This window comes from Toxotes jaculatrix, chromosome 10, assembly GCF_017976425.1.
Source record: "Toxotes jaculatrix isolate fToxJac2 chromosome 10, fToxJac2.pri, whole genome shotgun sequence".
NCBI classification, from domain to species: Eukaryota; Metazoa; Chordata; class Actinopteri; family Toxotidae; genus Toxotes; species Toxotes jaculatrix.
Genome location: NC_054403.1, coordinates 17,711,106 through 17,725,438, shown reverse-complemented (window position 1 = coordinate 17,725,438; position 14,333 = coordinate 17,711,106). Strand labels below are relative to the sequence as shown.

Sequence of the window (14,333 nt, the reverse complement as noted above, 5' to 3'; positions counted from 1 at the left end):
TAGGACAGGAGGAGCAATTCATTAATCTCAATATTAATCTCACTAGTACATATCAACATGAATACCGGTTTGAGACAGACTTAAAAGAAAATGTTGCTCTTGAAAGAAAAACATCAGGCAGCAGTTATTTTCATAGAGCATCTTTATAAAACATTTCTTCACATTTTCCAAAAAAAGATTTTTTTTTGTATTTTCACTTGTTCTCTTTTTTCAGGTTGTTTTATTTTTAGATAATTGTCCATTTTTTAAATCTGCTAAAGTTGAACATGTTTAACATCCATCTGTGTCAAAGGCTTTTGCTGAGTTGCTGGGGCTTGTAGAAGGTGTCTGATAGAAAACACAGCAGCGTTCACGGCCATAATATTCATCAGAAAATGTCACTGACCAGCATGAGAACAACCAGCTCCTTCATGCAGGAAACACCACAAGTTTTACACTTGTCAGGTAGAGGCGTTTCCACAGCTGCAACCAGAGCCCACATTCAGCCTCCAGTAGTCACATCCCTCCACTTCAGCAGCACTCCAGTTTTAGCCTGAAGGCACCTGTGTTAACAGCGCTTTTGCTTTTGTCGATATGCACTTCTGTTTCTTTTCTAAATCTACTACCTAACTCTAAACAGTCTGTCACACCTCTACATCTACCCAGGCTGCAGCACAACAAGCAGGTCCTACCGTCACACCCAGAAACAAAACAAAAAGAAGTTTTCTATACTTTACAAAAACTGTAAAAATAAAATAAAAAAAGACAGAAAAAGATACAAGTGTTTTAACAACTAATCTGCAAATTGTTCTGCTCCGCAAACTGTACCGTGGATTTTGACTTGATAATCAGCTTTGATACAGCTCACAAAAAAAAAGCTTTTGCACAAAGCTTTGAGCAAAAATCTGAACTTGACCTCAACTCACGACCAGTGCAGATCTACTTCTGTGCCCTTATCATCTGCTCAATTCATCAATTTGCAGTTTTCTTTTTTTAAACGACCCCAGATCTGAAATTCAACCTCTGATTTGATCATTTCTGAAGCAGGTCAGTACAAAAAAACCCACCAAAACAATCACTCTCCAAATGGCTCAGCTTAATCTTCAAAATAGGAAACAGCTCACTGACCAGTTTAGTTACAAATGTTCTTATGTGGTGCAAATTATGTGTTTTGCAAACATCATTACCTTCAAAACCTCTCCAATAATTCACTGAAATATCTTGGATTTAGAAGAAATGTCACTCAGAGATCTGGGGTCGAGCACAAACGCAAAGTCTGAAGGTTTGAGGACAAACAGTCTAAAAATGTTTGTTACACATCATACAGTGACAAGAAAGGCGTCAGACCCACACACTGTGTGTCTCAATGTCTACTAACGAGCTACCTTGCAATATAAATATATAAAGTTTTAAAAAGTGCTTATTAAAAGAAACTATAGTGATGTGATAACTTCCAGCAGTGCCACTGTTGTCTTTGTTCTTGACCAGCATTAATACGAAATGTTAGGGAGAGCAAAACGGCCGTCCTTCACAGTCCACTTGATGTCCTCCTCCAACACTGACTAGGATTGTCAAAAAAAAACAACAACAACAACAAAGGCCCAGGTCTCCCATTAACATTCATTGAACTTATACAAAAAAGATATCTTTTGGGAAAGCATAGTTGATACAAAAGGAGACTGGTCAAACTAAAAAGGAGAGTATTGGCCACTGTAACATTCTGCTACAACCAAGCAGTTTCTCACAGACTGAGCTGGAACACGTAACAACAGGTAAAAATTAAAACAACGCTAGTAATAATTGCACATAACCTTTGAGAGCCGAGATGTTTGATAAGAGGACTTCACAACAAGAGAAATCTGCAGAAGGGCGTGAGGAGGGGGCTGTGGCACACTATGGTATAAATACATTAACTCTGAAAAAAGAGAAGCACATTCATGAGGCACAGCTACAAAACAATGGAGCTCTGTGTCCTTAAAAGTGCCGCTCTCGTCCCACTTCACTGCTTCTTTATCCTCGTGTCTCTGGGTCTCTCTGTACCGGCGAAGAGCTTCGACTTTGTGCCTTTCCAAGCACTTAGGCAATCATGTACTGAGTGATGGCTCTCAGAGCATATAGCAGCTCCGCCTGCAGCCGCGCCTCCATGATTAGTAAATTCACATGTATCTGCGGGAGAGAAAATCAGAAATGGGTCCTGAGGGTTAAATTAACATTTTATATCTCTTATTTGCCCAAAAAGTTATATTTTTCTTACAAAGAAAGAGGCAGTAAAAAAAACCCTCTTTACCCTTTCTGAAGTTTTAAGTAGAGCCCAACTCAGTGGACACACTGGAGTTTTAGTGGCATCTGGAAAACAGGCCAGAGCCTTGATGTACAGCTTCAAATCCCGCTCCAGCAACTGGTTCACTTCACCGTAATCATAATCATCATAGCTGCAGCCACAAACAAACATATTTGTTTACTGAAACTTACAATGAAAAGTATGGGTTTTGTATGAGTTAAAAAAAAAGGGGGGGGGGGGGCTGTTATTGTTAGTACATGCAGAAAATGAGGTGGCAGTCTCACCGTATTCCTAACACACAATGGATGTAATTCCAGATTGCCCTCTTCAGATCGGGGCTGTGCAAGGACGGGAGGGTGGTCACACTCCTGAATCGGTCGTCCAAGAGGTGACCAATGTCCGAATACAATCTGTTGACTAAGGAGAAGCCGTGGTCCTCCCACGAATAGTCCTACAGAGTCAATACAACAGCGACATGTCTACTGTTTATAATTTTATTTTTTACCACAGCAAGCGATCACTTTAATGGCACTTAACAACTGGCCACCAGAACACTGACATGTTAGCAAGGTAACAGTAAAACAAATTCATTTAAAAAAAAAAAAAAAAAGCTCCATTGTCAGTAGGTATATATAGTTGTAACATGAAACAATTACCTAGTGAAGCTAATTTAATAACCAGCCATGGGCCCTATTAAAAAACTCTGACCCCCATGACTATTTGTAATTTTCTCTCGAGGAACTCATTTGGGTTTGAGAGCCAAACAAATGTGTTAAAATGTCAAAATCAATATTGATTAGCCCTGCTATGCCTGGGGCTGCCTGACAGCAGACACCTAATTTACATCTTAATTTGGCTACTGACCACTCTGAAGTCCACTCACAGTGTGTCTGATCGTGGCGCTGATGCAGTTTGGAAGTGGGCCATTCACATACCAAACTTGTGTGAGTGCCAGACATGTGATAGAGGGTTATATCATGCATATCAGTTTACAGCCGACATCTGATAGTAAATTTAAAATCATAAAGCAGGTTGTAAAGAGTTTATTTGGTTGCTCGGGTGATAGGTTGGAGTCTAATACACACATTGAAAACTGCGCTTATCTGCTGGATGTTTGAAATGTCCTAATATACAGATTTAAAAGGCACCCTCCAGCCTACCTTAGCCTAAAGAGCCATTACATACGTACAAGTTTACTGACAACACCACGTCTGATGATACGTGCACAAATTCGACGTCCTCACCTGAACTCTAAATACTTGGAAGTGGTCCTCCTCCCTACGAGCAAACTCTTCATAGCAAAAGTCAGGGTCTGTGATAAAACGCGACGGGTCTGCGAAGCATATCATCTCCTCCTCTTCTTCCATATCTAAAAAAAGATGATGAAAGCAAAGGAGATGGAGAGAGTGCGTCAGTAGGTGTGGCTGATGCGTGGCAATTGCTCAAGTTTCACAACATGTGACCTAAATTTAACGCTCAGGATAACCATCAGCTGTGAGTGGGAACATCTAAGAAGTATGTTTGTTTGTTTGTTTCAGTGTTTCTGCGTTCATTGGCTGAGGAGGTAACCTGCTTGTTGGAGTGTCTGGGTCTGCAGAAGACGCTCTTCTCTCTTCTCTCGCTCGTCCTGGGACCTCTGAATCCTCTCTTTCAGACAAACCATGTCACAACTGGAGTCCAGAGACTGTCGACATAAATATCAGAGGACTAAAGTTCAATGAACATTTGTGTATCTTATAAGGAACAGACAGAAGCTAATACCACCGTGACAAAAAATAATCTAATCATACTTATATTATCTATGGTTACCAGTTCATATTTACACGAATGAGCTCTTTAAAATCAAAGTGATGCTAAGTTAGTTCAGATTTAATACAGAGACATAGCATATTCATGGTCTACATTAACCCTCTGTTTCATGCCACATATAAATTATGGTCTTAGTCTTTTATGTAATTACAAGTGTAATTTGTCAATTAATTGATTAGTCAATGGACAGACAATCAGACAACAATTTTATGGACGAGTGGTTAAAATCATCCGGCCAAACATCCTCTGGGTTGAGCCGCTCCAATGTGTTGATTCCCAGCTTCTCCCAGCGTTTCATGTCATTGTACATTAAATATTGGTGTGTTTTGGACTTTTGGTCGGACAAATGCGATTTAAAGAATTCACCTTTGATTATTCTTCACCATTTCTGATTTAGTTATTAAAAGAATATTATTACATTATTTTACGTTATCTGTAAAAATAATTCTCCACATTAAGTGCTAATAAAATGAACAGTTAGCTCCAGCCCTTCTGTATAACCTTTGTAATTATAAAATCTTAATGATTTCTTTATGTATGTCTTGCCGGTTTAACTCAAATGAAGAAGGGAAAAAAACAGTACTGAAATAGAATTACATTTAACTTAAACCTTCATGTTCATTTCCACAGCATGTTTTTCACTTAAGAATGTTGTCTTTTGTACAAATGTACAAAAGGCAAGATGGGAGGAATCGGCTTGCAAAACAGACTGAACTTATTTTATTAAAATATTTTTTTTTTTTTACCCGTCGTCGTGTTATGTGTTCGGAGGGAGTGGCGAGCGACTGAGGCACATTGGTGTTGCCGTTGGCAGCATCAAAGGGGCAGAAGGTCGGAGGGGTACCGTTAGGAGATTTGGAGAGAGGGACAAAGTCTGAGTCTGTGTCGCATCCAAACACAAAGCTGCAGAGGGCGTGGCAGTGGGCCAGGATCACCACAGCCTGCACCAGCTCAGCCAGTGACCAGCACTGCTCCCCTGACTTAAGCAGTGTCTGGAGAGAACAGACAAAAGAGCTCAAGGTCACACAGGTCGGATCAATATAACGCTTCAGGAAATAATAATTTTGTTAAAATTCATTACAAATAAACGACAAAGAAGCGAAAAATGACATTTTACAAACTTAACCACCACAGTATAATTTTAAGGCTTTGTTGTACTTGTTTATCTGAGTCCTAAGTGCTCTAAAAATTATTATTATTAATATTATTATTATTAAATAATTCTGTACATCTGTGATAATAGGTAATTAGTTAATACTGTCAATGTACATTTTATTTAGTGTAGTTCATCTTTGTTTTGCTTTGCTGTACCTGGATGTGGGAGCAGGCAGTGAGCCAGGGTTGGTGGGCCAGCACCTTGTTGATGTGGTCAAGGAGGCGAAGGCGAGGGGGCGCCGCCTCCAAACCCTGCAACCACAGAGGGTCCCCGCCTACCCTCAGAAACTGAGCTGAGTGCAGGTACACCAGGTAGTTGCAGTGATGTCGAGCTGCAGCCTGAACATCATGGGCAGAGAAAGTTGAGAGAGTCGAGAGAGTTGAGAGGGGAAATGACCAACTGAAACATTAGAGCTTGTTTTTCTTTCATTTTGAACAATACTAATATGATCCCTGGTGTTTTTTGCTGCCATAACAGACTTTGTAACAGCTTCAAAAAACTATTATGTGTTTGTTTAGCTACGTGTGAAGTAGGATGACAACTGGTGGGATCCAGGGTGTGCATTAAACAAGAGCAGCCAGGTCACTGACCATGATGGCGATGTAATGGCGGTATGGCAGCGGCAGGGGGCCGTCCATGTGCAGGATGTAGTGCTGTGTGCGCAGGAAGCTCTCCAAGTACTGAGGGTGAGAGGCCATCTGCTGGGATATGGCGTCCACGCTCCCCCTGCTGACCAGAGCCTTCATGAACAGCAGTGACACTCGCTCCTTCTCACCATTCACCTTCACCTGTAGAAACCAGGACACAGACACAGGGGAGAAGGTCAGTTTCTGATGGGAAGAGGCAAAAACATTGAGCTGTTTGTTGCTGAAGTACAAGCCAATGATGTTTTTTTTTTTTTTCCATTGAGCTCAGGTCTGTGACGCTGAGCCAGCAGCCACTGCAGCTGAAAAGTCAATTAACCGATTAGTTGAGTGACAGAAAATGACTCCTTCGGTTATCTTTTAATCTAAATAGACAAATATTTGCTGGTTCCAGCTTCTCGGGTGCAAAAATCATCAAAATGTGCTGGTTCTACCTACTAGAATATGAAGATGAAGTTTTGCTGCTTTTCACTGCAAGTTGAATATCTGAATTTTTTGGACTATAGGCTGGACAAATCAAGCAGTATGAAGACATCACACCAAAAACTGAGGGAATTTTTCTGATATTTTTCAGTTAATTGAGAAAGCAATCAGCAGATTAAAGAAGAAAAGAAACATTAGCTGCTGCTCTAGCAGCCAGACATGGTCAAAGTCTCAACAGTGAAGGTGATAAATGTCTTTAACACTGCAATTGAATAATGATTAACATGTACTCAGGTTTCTTCAAAATATTGTGCATACATACAAAAGCTCTTCTTAAAATCGAATATACAAGGATATAAAAACCAGTAATGCAGGGCTGACTGTCCTTTGGGGGAATTATTGGAACTCATTTGGTAGCCAAAGCAAGCTGGCTCAAGATAAGGTTGGACTTCAGCATCCACACCATGTGATGACAGGCTCAGACTGTGCTTTGGATTGGACTCATGTTCCACACCTTAAATCAGCCGATGAGAGGCAGTCTTGGAAGAGCAGCAGCCACGATGCTGTGATACAGGCGCCACTGGCAAGTGAGTGCATTCCTGACATTATTCTTTCTCCAAATAAAACAAGCAAACAACGGTGCTCAGCTGGGAGCTCGACAGACACACATACACTAACTCATGTTTGACTGCAGCAGTGTCTGATGCTTCATACAGCTCCTCTGCATTATTATTAAATTTAAATAAAGCACCGTGCATTAACAGGTTTTCACTCTGGTGAAATTAAAGTAACCAAAAATAAAACTGCAGCCTGACACAGCTGAAACAAGGAAAGAAAAACACCCAGAGTTATCCTTTGAAAAGGGGATTTACATGCTGGGAGGAACCACAGATGAAGGAACTAATGTGAAAGTTGGGCTTAGGAGGCCTTAAAGAGGGAAGCTCGGCAGCAGCGAAGAAGTGGATGAGACCAAACACACAAATATAGGAGCGACTGGGCCGAGGAGCCCGAGGCCAAGAGAAACAGACCCATGTGGAGAGGGAAGCTGGCCTGCCCTCATAGGCACAGTCATTTATTACCTCTCCCGCCATCATACAATAGCCTCTAGGAAAAGGTGTTTGGGAGCTCGGCCGTGGGTGAGGACTCAGTTCCCCTGTATGTGAAACCTGAGTGCACAGCGCTGATCAAAGCCAAATGGTTCACTGCAGTTTGAACTGTACGAATGTTGGCTGAGACTTCTCCTTTTGACAGCACGGGCTGCTGTCTAGGACGATTACTGTCCTGTCAAATCACAGACTACTTATGTCAAGGATAGTAGGAGCAAATAGCGACTACTGGGCCTTAAGCTCCATACAGCTCTCTGGCATTCAGCACCATGTTTATCTGGCTGGTAGCTCCATGCGATATTTCACTTCTCCCTGCAGTGGATGGGGGTTTCCTCCTGCTCCTGCAACAGGCTCCCCCTCCCAACCTATATACGGTTCATGCTCTGATCTTAAAAGACATGTTAGCATGTACACATTAAACAAATCTCGCGTCTCATTCTTTGGTTTATATTTCACTAATCTCATAGTTTATATAAAGCAACAGAGAAAGGGCTCTAAAAGGAACAGCAAGATAAAAAAGCAGTGAGTGGGCGATGGGGGTTGGCACTAAATGAAACAGGCTCGGACAGAGACCCTGACCCACTCTCGTCTGTCAACGTTCATGGGAAATGATGTAGAGGGAACGTAGAGCACACAGGTGCCTGCCAATCAAAGACCTATTGACAAGAGCACCCTCACACAAGTATCTCTCTGCAAACACAAGAGCTACTGATTAGTATGCTGCACTGAAGAATCTAGGTTACTGCTCCATCAAGCAAGGAATAAGGCTGTTTAACTAGCCAGCATTTCAGAGGCCTACACCATACAGAAAACATGCTTCGAGTAAGGGGCTTACAACACCACTTAGCCTGTATTTTCCAATCTGTCATTACAGAAAAGGCTAGGATTTCAATATTAACTGATTATACTTTCATCTGATTATGAATGATCCACGTGAAACTGTTTAAAAAACTGCCCACTCTTAAGTTTGTGTCAGCAACGCCATTCAAATACTGCATTTTTTTAGGCAGATACAGAATATTAACATTTTTGGACACTTGGTTGGACACAACAAGACATATTTTAAATAATCGGTTTCAGCTTTTAGAAACTGTGATGGAAACTTTTGCTATTGTGTGACATTTTATACCAAACTTTTTACCCACTTAAATGACAAAATAATCATTAGATTAATGAGCAATGAAAATAATCATTAGTTGCAGCCCGAATAGCATCAAAATGTAACAGTTTTAGACAATGTACAATGTGAATCCAAAACAATAAATGTATTTGTATTTTAAGTTTCGGCACCAGACTTCCTAGAGATGTAGTGAAAACTTTAAAGGAAATATGTGAGAATGGCAGTCGCTTATGAACATCCAGGTGATACCACCGAGGTTGTGAAAAAACCTCATTCGAGACATCAGGGACAACAAGGTGACCTAATGAACCTGGGTACAACACTGGCTTTCACCCTACTGGTGTCCCTAAGCAAAGCACATATTTCTGCACTTTCCAGTGCATCTGTGCTGTAGCTCCTTGTTCAGAGAGTGATAGAAAACACAATTTCTGTATGAGTGTGAATTCATTAATGGGTTACTGCTGTTGCTAGACCAGTAACAACTGAAATGATAATCTTGTATATCTTACAGGGACCCTGTGCCCACACAGGACACTGTCTGTGACTCCACTGCCCACACCAGGCAGTACAGTCAAGCAAAAAAACACACTGCAGTTTTCATATAGAGAAAAATATATGTAATACCAGCAGAAAAATAAAGACAAACAGAAAAACACAAATCTCTACAGGCCTGTGATTTAACTGACTGGTTCTGTCATTTATAAAATAAGTGACCACACTTACTCGTGTACAGACTGAAGAGATGGGGTTTGCCATTCCTGGCATCACACAATCAAAGGGGAAATTGGTGAATTGGCGTTTTGTGTAATCTCACGAACATGTCTGGACAAATATGACGGCAAAAGTCAAATTGAAACAGGAACTACAGCTGACATGAGCAATAGTGCAGCAGGAAATGACACATTCTACACTTTAAACCGAGTCTGCTGACAACACAAAAGCAAAATTAAAACTCAGCTAAAATGTCCTGTTCAAAATGATATGCATTATATTTATGATAATGCTCACTGTAAATTTGTTTGCTCAAAACGTCCCAGGATTTTGAATTTCCTCTGAAGGCCTGATTTTAAAAGTAATCTAAAAATACATGTTTCCCCTTTTAACTGTTGCCAGACTGAGAGGAGCAATATTTACTTCAGTGATTTACCACAAAGGTGACACACCTCACATTACTTAATTTTCATCAGAACCAATCAATACATGTGATTAATATACACTAGGGGAAGAAGGTTTAGGCAGAGAACCTTTGTCAAAACTGTCCACTCATCCACACTCTACTGCCTGAAAACAAGCCACAAAAACTGCACACAGCAGTACTTTTGATAAGGCGATATACTCCTTACTGTCCACCCACATAAAAAAAAACACCCGCATGAAGGAAAAAAAGCTGGTAACAAGGATGTGTGGGTGGATATATAAAGCAAATGGAACACTTCGTCATTTAGGCGACTGCGTATTGTATTACAAGGCATATTTTGGTTTTACATAGATGCAGACAGTCCCATAAAGCACAAGGACATTAAGGCTTTGTGCAAACAGTACTCCCGGTAGCAACTGATTTTGAAAGCGAGCCATTTTTTTCTAGTCAAAAACAAGCTTGAGGGTGACAAAAGCGAGACAGCAATGTTGATATTAGAGCTGCTGTATTCAAATCACAAGATGAATTCAAACTTGTGGCATGGCTGCAAAACATAAAAAAACAACAACTCACAGAGGGCTTGTTGTGAACAAAAATTCACAGGTGCAGATCATTTGACATTCAGAAAAAAATCTCCCTTCCCAACACAGGAGAGGTCATTTGTTTATTGATCAGAGAAGAGCAAGAGGCAGGGATGAAATGAAAAACAGGGGTGACGTCAGTGAGGGGAGGAAAGGTAAATGGAGACAAAGACAGGCTTTGATAGCAGGCTGACAAACAAAACAGCAGCACTGTACAACCAGAAATACGAAGGAGAGCGCAGGTCTGCGATGACACACAAAGAAGTGGAAAAATGATGCCACTAGTCCTCCAAGGGTAAATGTGTCAGCTTGAGATGAGACGTGCATGTGCGCATGTAGTGTCTGTATATATGTGTGTGGTAGTATTGGTGGGCTGCAGGAGGGGGGCTGCTGCAGATACAGGAGAAGGACATTCAATCTGCATTCCGATTGAGCCTGGAGGGGGTCCGTCCTTATCATGCACTGTCGTCCTGGCTGCATTAACCCCCACCTCCCACCCGCCCCTTCACTTCATCACCGGAAACATAAGCAGCCGGGGACGATTTTGGCTCTGCAACCTGAACTTGGGGAGTAGCACAAAACAAACCAGCTGCAGCCCAAAGAGGTGGTGGGGTGGGCTGGGACAAGCACATACAACACAACCAAGACAAACAAAACACACTGCAGAACGGGAAAAAAAAAAGACTAAAAACAGAGCTCACATATGGATGATGAATTACTGAACCTGCCAAAAAACATGGCAGGCGGGTAGAGCAAGGAGGAGACGCAGTTACAAAAGACTTTCTCTGCTAACAGGACAATTCATCACTCAGTTTGTTCACAAACAAGCCAGGAGAATGCAGGTGCTCAAATTTGATGGTGATCAAATGCCTGCCAAATACGTGCTTGTTATTTTAACCGTCAACTTTAAGATGCAAGTGCCCTAAGCTGTTGTATACTTAAAAGATTGTTTTCCTTTGCAACAATATTTGCCTCAATACAGATACTTCATGTTTGTCACCAGTTACAGGCTACTGTCTAATCAGAGTACAGTAAATGCCAGCTGAATGACAATGAAGCTGAACAGTGAGAGGTGGTGGCAAAATGTAACACAGATTTAGACTTGAAACCAGAGCAGAGGGTTTTGAATCCCTTGCTGCTCGCATTCCTCCCTGTTTTGCTCCATTTCTGGACTCTAATCTGCAGCAAACATGTCTTTTTGGACTTCACTTGAGACAGCGCCCCCCTTCTGTTGCACGATGAAAAAACAGCGACAGAGGAGAAAAACAACTTTGATTGGCAGTCCAGTTCAGCCAGCAAAAACAGCACAATGAAAGTCACCAACATTTGGCAGCACCACAAGCAAGGAAAATCGGAACAATCCCCGTCAGCCCTCATGGATTTAAATCACATACACTGCAACAAAGGTGTCCCTACCAGCCGTCCTTATACGTGATCTATAAGTAAATAAATGGCACTGCATTACTTAGGACACTTCTCCCCCAATCCTCAGATGATGTCATCCTCACCTACAGCCGTCTCCTCGCGCTGCAACGACCTCAGTCCTCACTGCACTGTAACGTTAAGATTTAGCAAAAACCGGCGAAAAACTTACATATAACCGCATATCGAGAAAAAAAAAGGAACCACTTAAATCACCCTTGGTGGAACAACAAAAGCAGGGTCTTCGTTAAAACTGTCAGTGCAGCCACTGTGGTGTTGCTCTCATAAACGCACGGTTAATTTCAGTGAAAACGCATAATGTTTCGTTGTCTTAGCATTAATGTAGCTTAACGGTTAAAACACTGACGAAAGGTTGCGAGCTTTACGTGACGTTTTAACGGCTGGACATGGAAACTACAGACTGTTTCTTAATGGTGAGATAAATGTGACAGCTCCTACCCTTAAACTAAATCGGAAAACCCTGTTTTTTTTCAGCAGGTGTATAATTTTAAATAGTATTTTAACACCAGTACGATTTGCTCTATAAACCGTTAGCCGAGTTAGCTAGATAAGAAGTTTGGTTGTTTGCTAGCTAACTCCAGCCGCTGTAACGTTACTGACACTATGATTAAAAAAAAGTTTAGAGACTGAAAAAACTATTAACCTCGACCTTATATGTTACACACCGACTATTCCCTGTCCAAACATTTCAACTGAAGCTAAAAGAGACAGCAAAGCGAAGGGACAATTAAGAGATTAGCTTCTTTCTTTGATATAAAATAATCACTTCGACAAATGAATGAACGTTACTCGGGCTACTCAGTTAGCCGTTAGCTTTAATTGTGTTAAAACTACCTGTTTTTAAGCCTTCGTTCAATGTCAGCTTTAACCTACCTGTTTCTGGACTCGCTGGCACTGGGTTCTCAGGGGGTACTCCATTTTATTCGTACAGATGATCATTTTCCAAAAAAGTGTGCTATTGCATGGATGCGGCTCTGTCTTTTCTTGGGGCTTTCCAAGCTAGCTAACAAAGGCAAGGAGCCTGCCGCTGGCCGCAGTCAGCCCGTCGGACCGTAGCTGAGGACTGGACTGAGAGAAGAGAAAAGCTTCCCGACGTAGAGCTGACAGCTCCGGTAACAGTGTGCCCAATCACAGCACAGGAGGCGGAGCTGGCTGACTGAGGGTTATATCCAAATGCTAATGAACATCTGCAAACAACAGCGCAAAGGCGAAAAAAACGAAACAGGCCGAGGCGGAGCAAGACGCACACAGTCAGACTACCAACTTTATACCAGGTCATGGGACCAAAGCTGGATCAACAACCGGCCAAGGTGGGCCACACAGGTCCCCAGGGCCCCCCAAAAGCCCCAGATTTATTCTTTTCTATTTCTGAAGTACATATCAACTGCACCAAGTCCCCCATCCTCCATCTTATAGGCCCAGTTTTATGGAGAAGAAGTCTAGTTTTAAAACTGTAACTATTTTAGTTTATATTGAGGTTGTTTATGAAATGTTGGATCAAAGTGTTTAAAATTTTTTTGTCAATTCATTAACAGAGAAAACTCAGAGGCAATATAGTATTATTGCATCAGACATGGGTGGATTATGAGAAAATGGGGCCCCCACCCTGCTTATATACAGTAGGACCCACAGACTGAGGGTTTGTGGTAATTTGTGGCACATTGTGGTAATTTTTCATCGTTTTGTCTTTATCACCTTTTTGCATTTCTAAGGTCATTGTCCCTTTGTAGTCATTTTGTATCTCTTTATCATCTTTTTGCATCTCTGTAGACATTTTCTGTCCCTTTGTAGTCATTTTGTGTCTCTTTATGGTCATATTGTGTTTCATTTTGGTCACTTCTCATCTCTTTGTGGTCTCCTTGTAGTCATTTTTTAATCATTGTTTTGTATTTCTTTGTAGTCATTCTTTATCTTTTGAGTAAGCTCTGTGACTTTCAAATACGAAATATCACCAGTCATTTCATACAGAGGCTCAGGGGCCTCTGTTATCCATGATCATAGAAGTGCTCTAAGGCTACAAACAACAATTATTTTCATTATCAATACACCTGACAATTATTTTCTTTAATAATCCATTGATTGTTCATTGTATAGTGAAAAATGTCCATCATCATTATTTAAGATAGACTTTCAGTTATAGGGTCCATGTCCAAACTGAGGTAACGCTAATCACACAACCAGGGTTTTTTTCCTTGATACTTGACGAAGCTCCTTCAACTTTGTGGAAACAGTTTGGGAAGGCGCTTTCCTGTTTGAACATGACAGTGCCTCTGTACACAAAGCCAGGCCCATACACAAATGTTTTTTCCCAGTTCAGTGGGGAAGAAACCGACTGGCTTGCATAGAGCTCTGACCTCAACCCAGTAAGGACACAATATCCAACTGGATTATACTACTGAGTAGTAATACAGCTGGAGTCGAGATGGAGGTAGTTAACTGGAATAAAATCATAGCTAGATCTCATTGATAAGATTGATAAAATGTGTTTTATCAGGCCCACAGAGAATCTGCACCAGCAGACTTCCGACAATGTCTCCACAGATTTTAAACAGAGATGCTGGTAAAACTCAGAATGTTAACACATCTCTTCCCCTTTCTGCATGTGTGGAACATTTCTGTGCTGTTTGTTTTGAACTGTTGGTGATGAAATACA

General features: G+C 41.3%; 1 protein-coding gene across 1 annotated transcript; it reads right to left on the bottom strand.

The window, feature by feature from the left end:
* Nucleotides 1-1,252: 1,252 nt before the first annotated feature.
* On the bottom strand, nt 1,253-12,737 carry sesn4 (sestrin 4). Its single transcript, XM_041048529.1, has 9 exons — nt 12,554-12,737; nt 5,816-6,013; nt 5,381-5,563; nt 4,816-5,061; nt 3,830-3,944; nt 3,505-3,629; nt 2,545-2,711; nt 2,267-2,411; nt 1,253-2,145 (listed from the first exon to the last, which is right to left on the bottom strand). Exons 1-9 carry the CDS (start codon nt 12,617-12,619, stop codon nt 2,056-2,058), a joined length of 1,335 nt encoding a protein of 444 aa, XP_040904463.1. The 5' UTR covers nt 12,620-12,737; the 3' UTR covers nt 1,253-2,055.
* Between the last annotated feature and the right edge of the window lie 1,596 nt (nt 12,738-14,333).

Coding starts and splice junctions, on each gene's coding strand:
- sesn4 (XM_041048529.1), bottom strand. CDS start 12,619: ATGATCATCTGTACGAATAAAATGGAGTACCCCCTGAGAACCCAGTGC. Junction 5,062..5,380: donor CTGCCTGCTCCCACATCCAG/GTACAGCAAAGC, acceptor TGTTCTCTCCAG/ACACTGCTTAAGTCAGGGGA. Junction 3,945..4,815: donor AACACATAACACGACGACGG/GTAAAAAAAAAA, acceptor TTATGTCGACAG/TCTCTGGACTCCAGTTGTGA.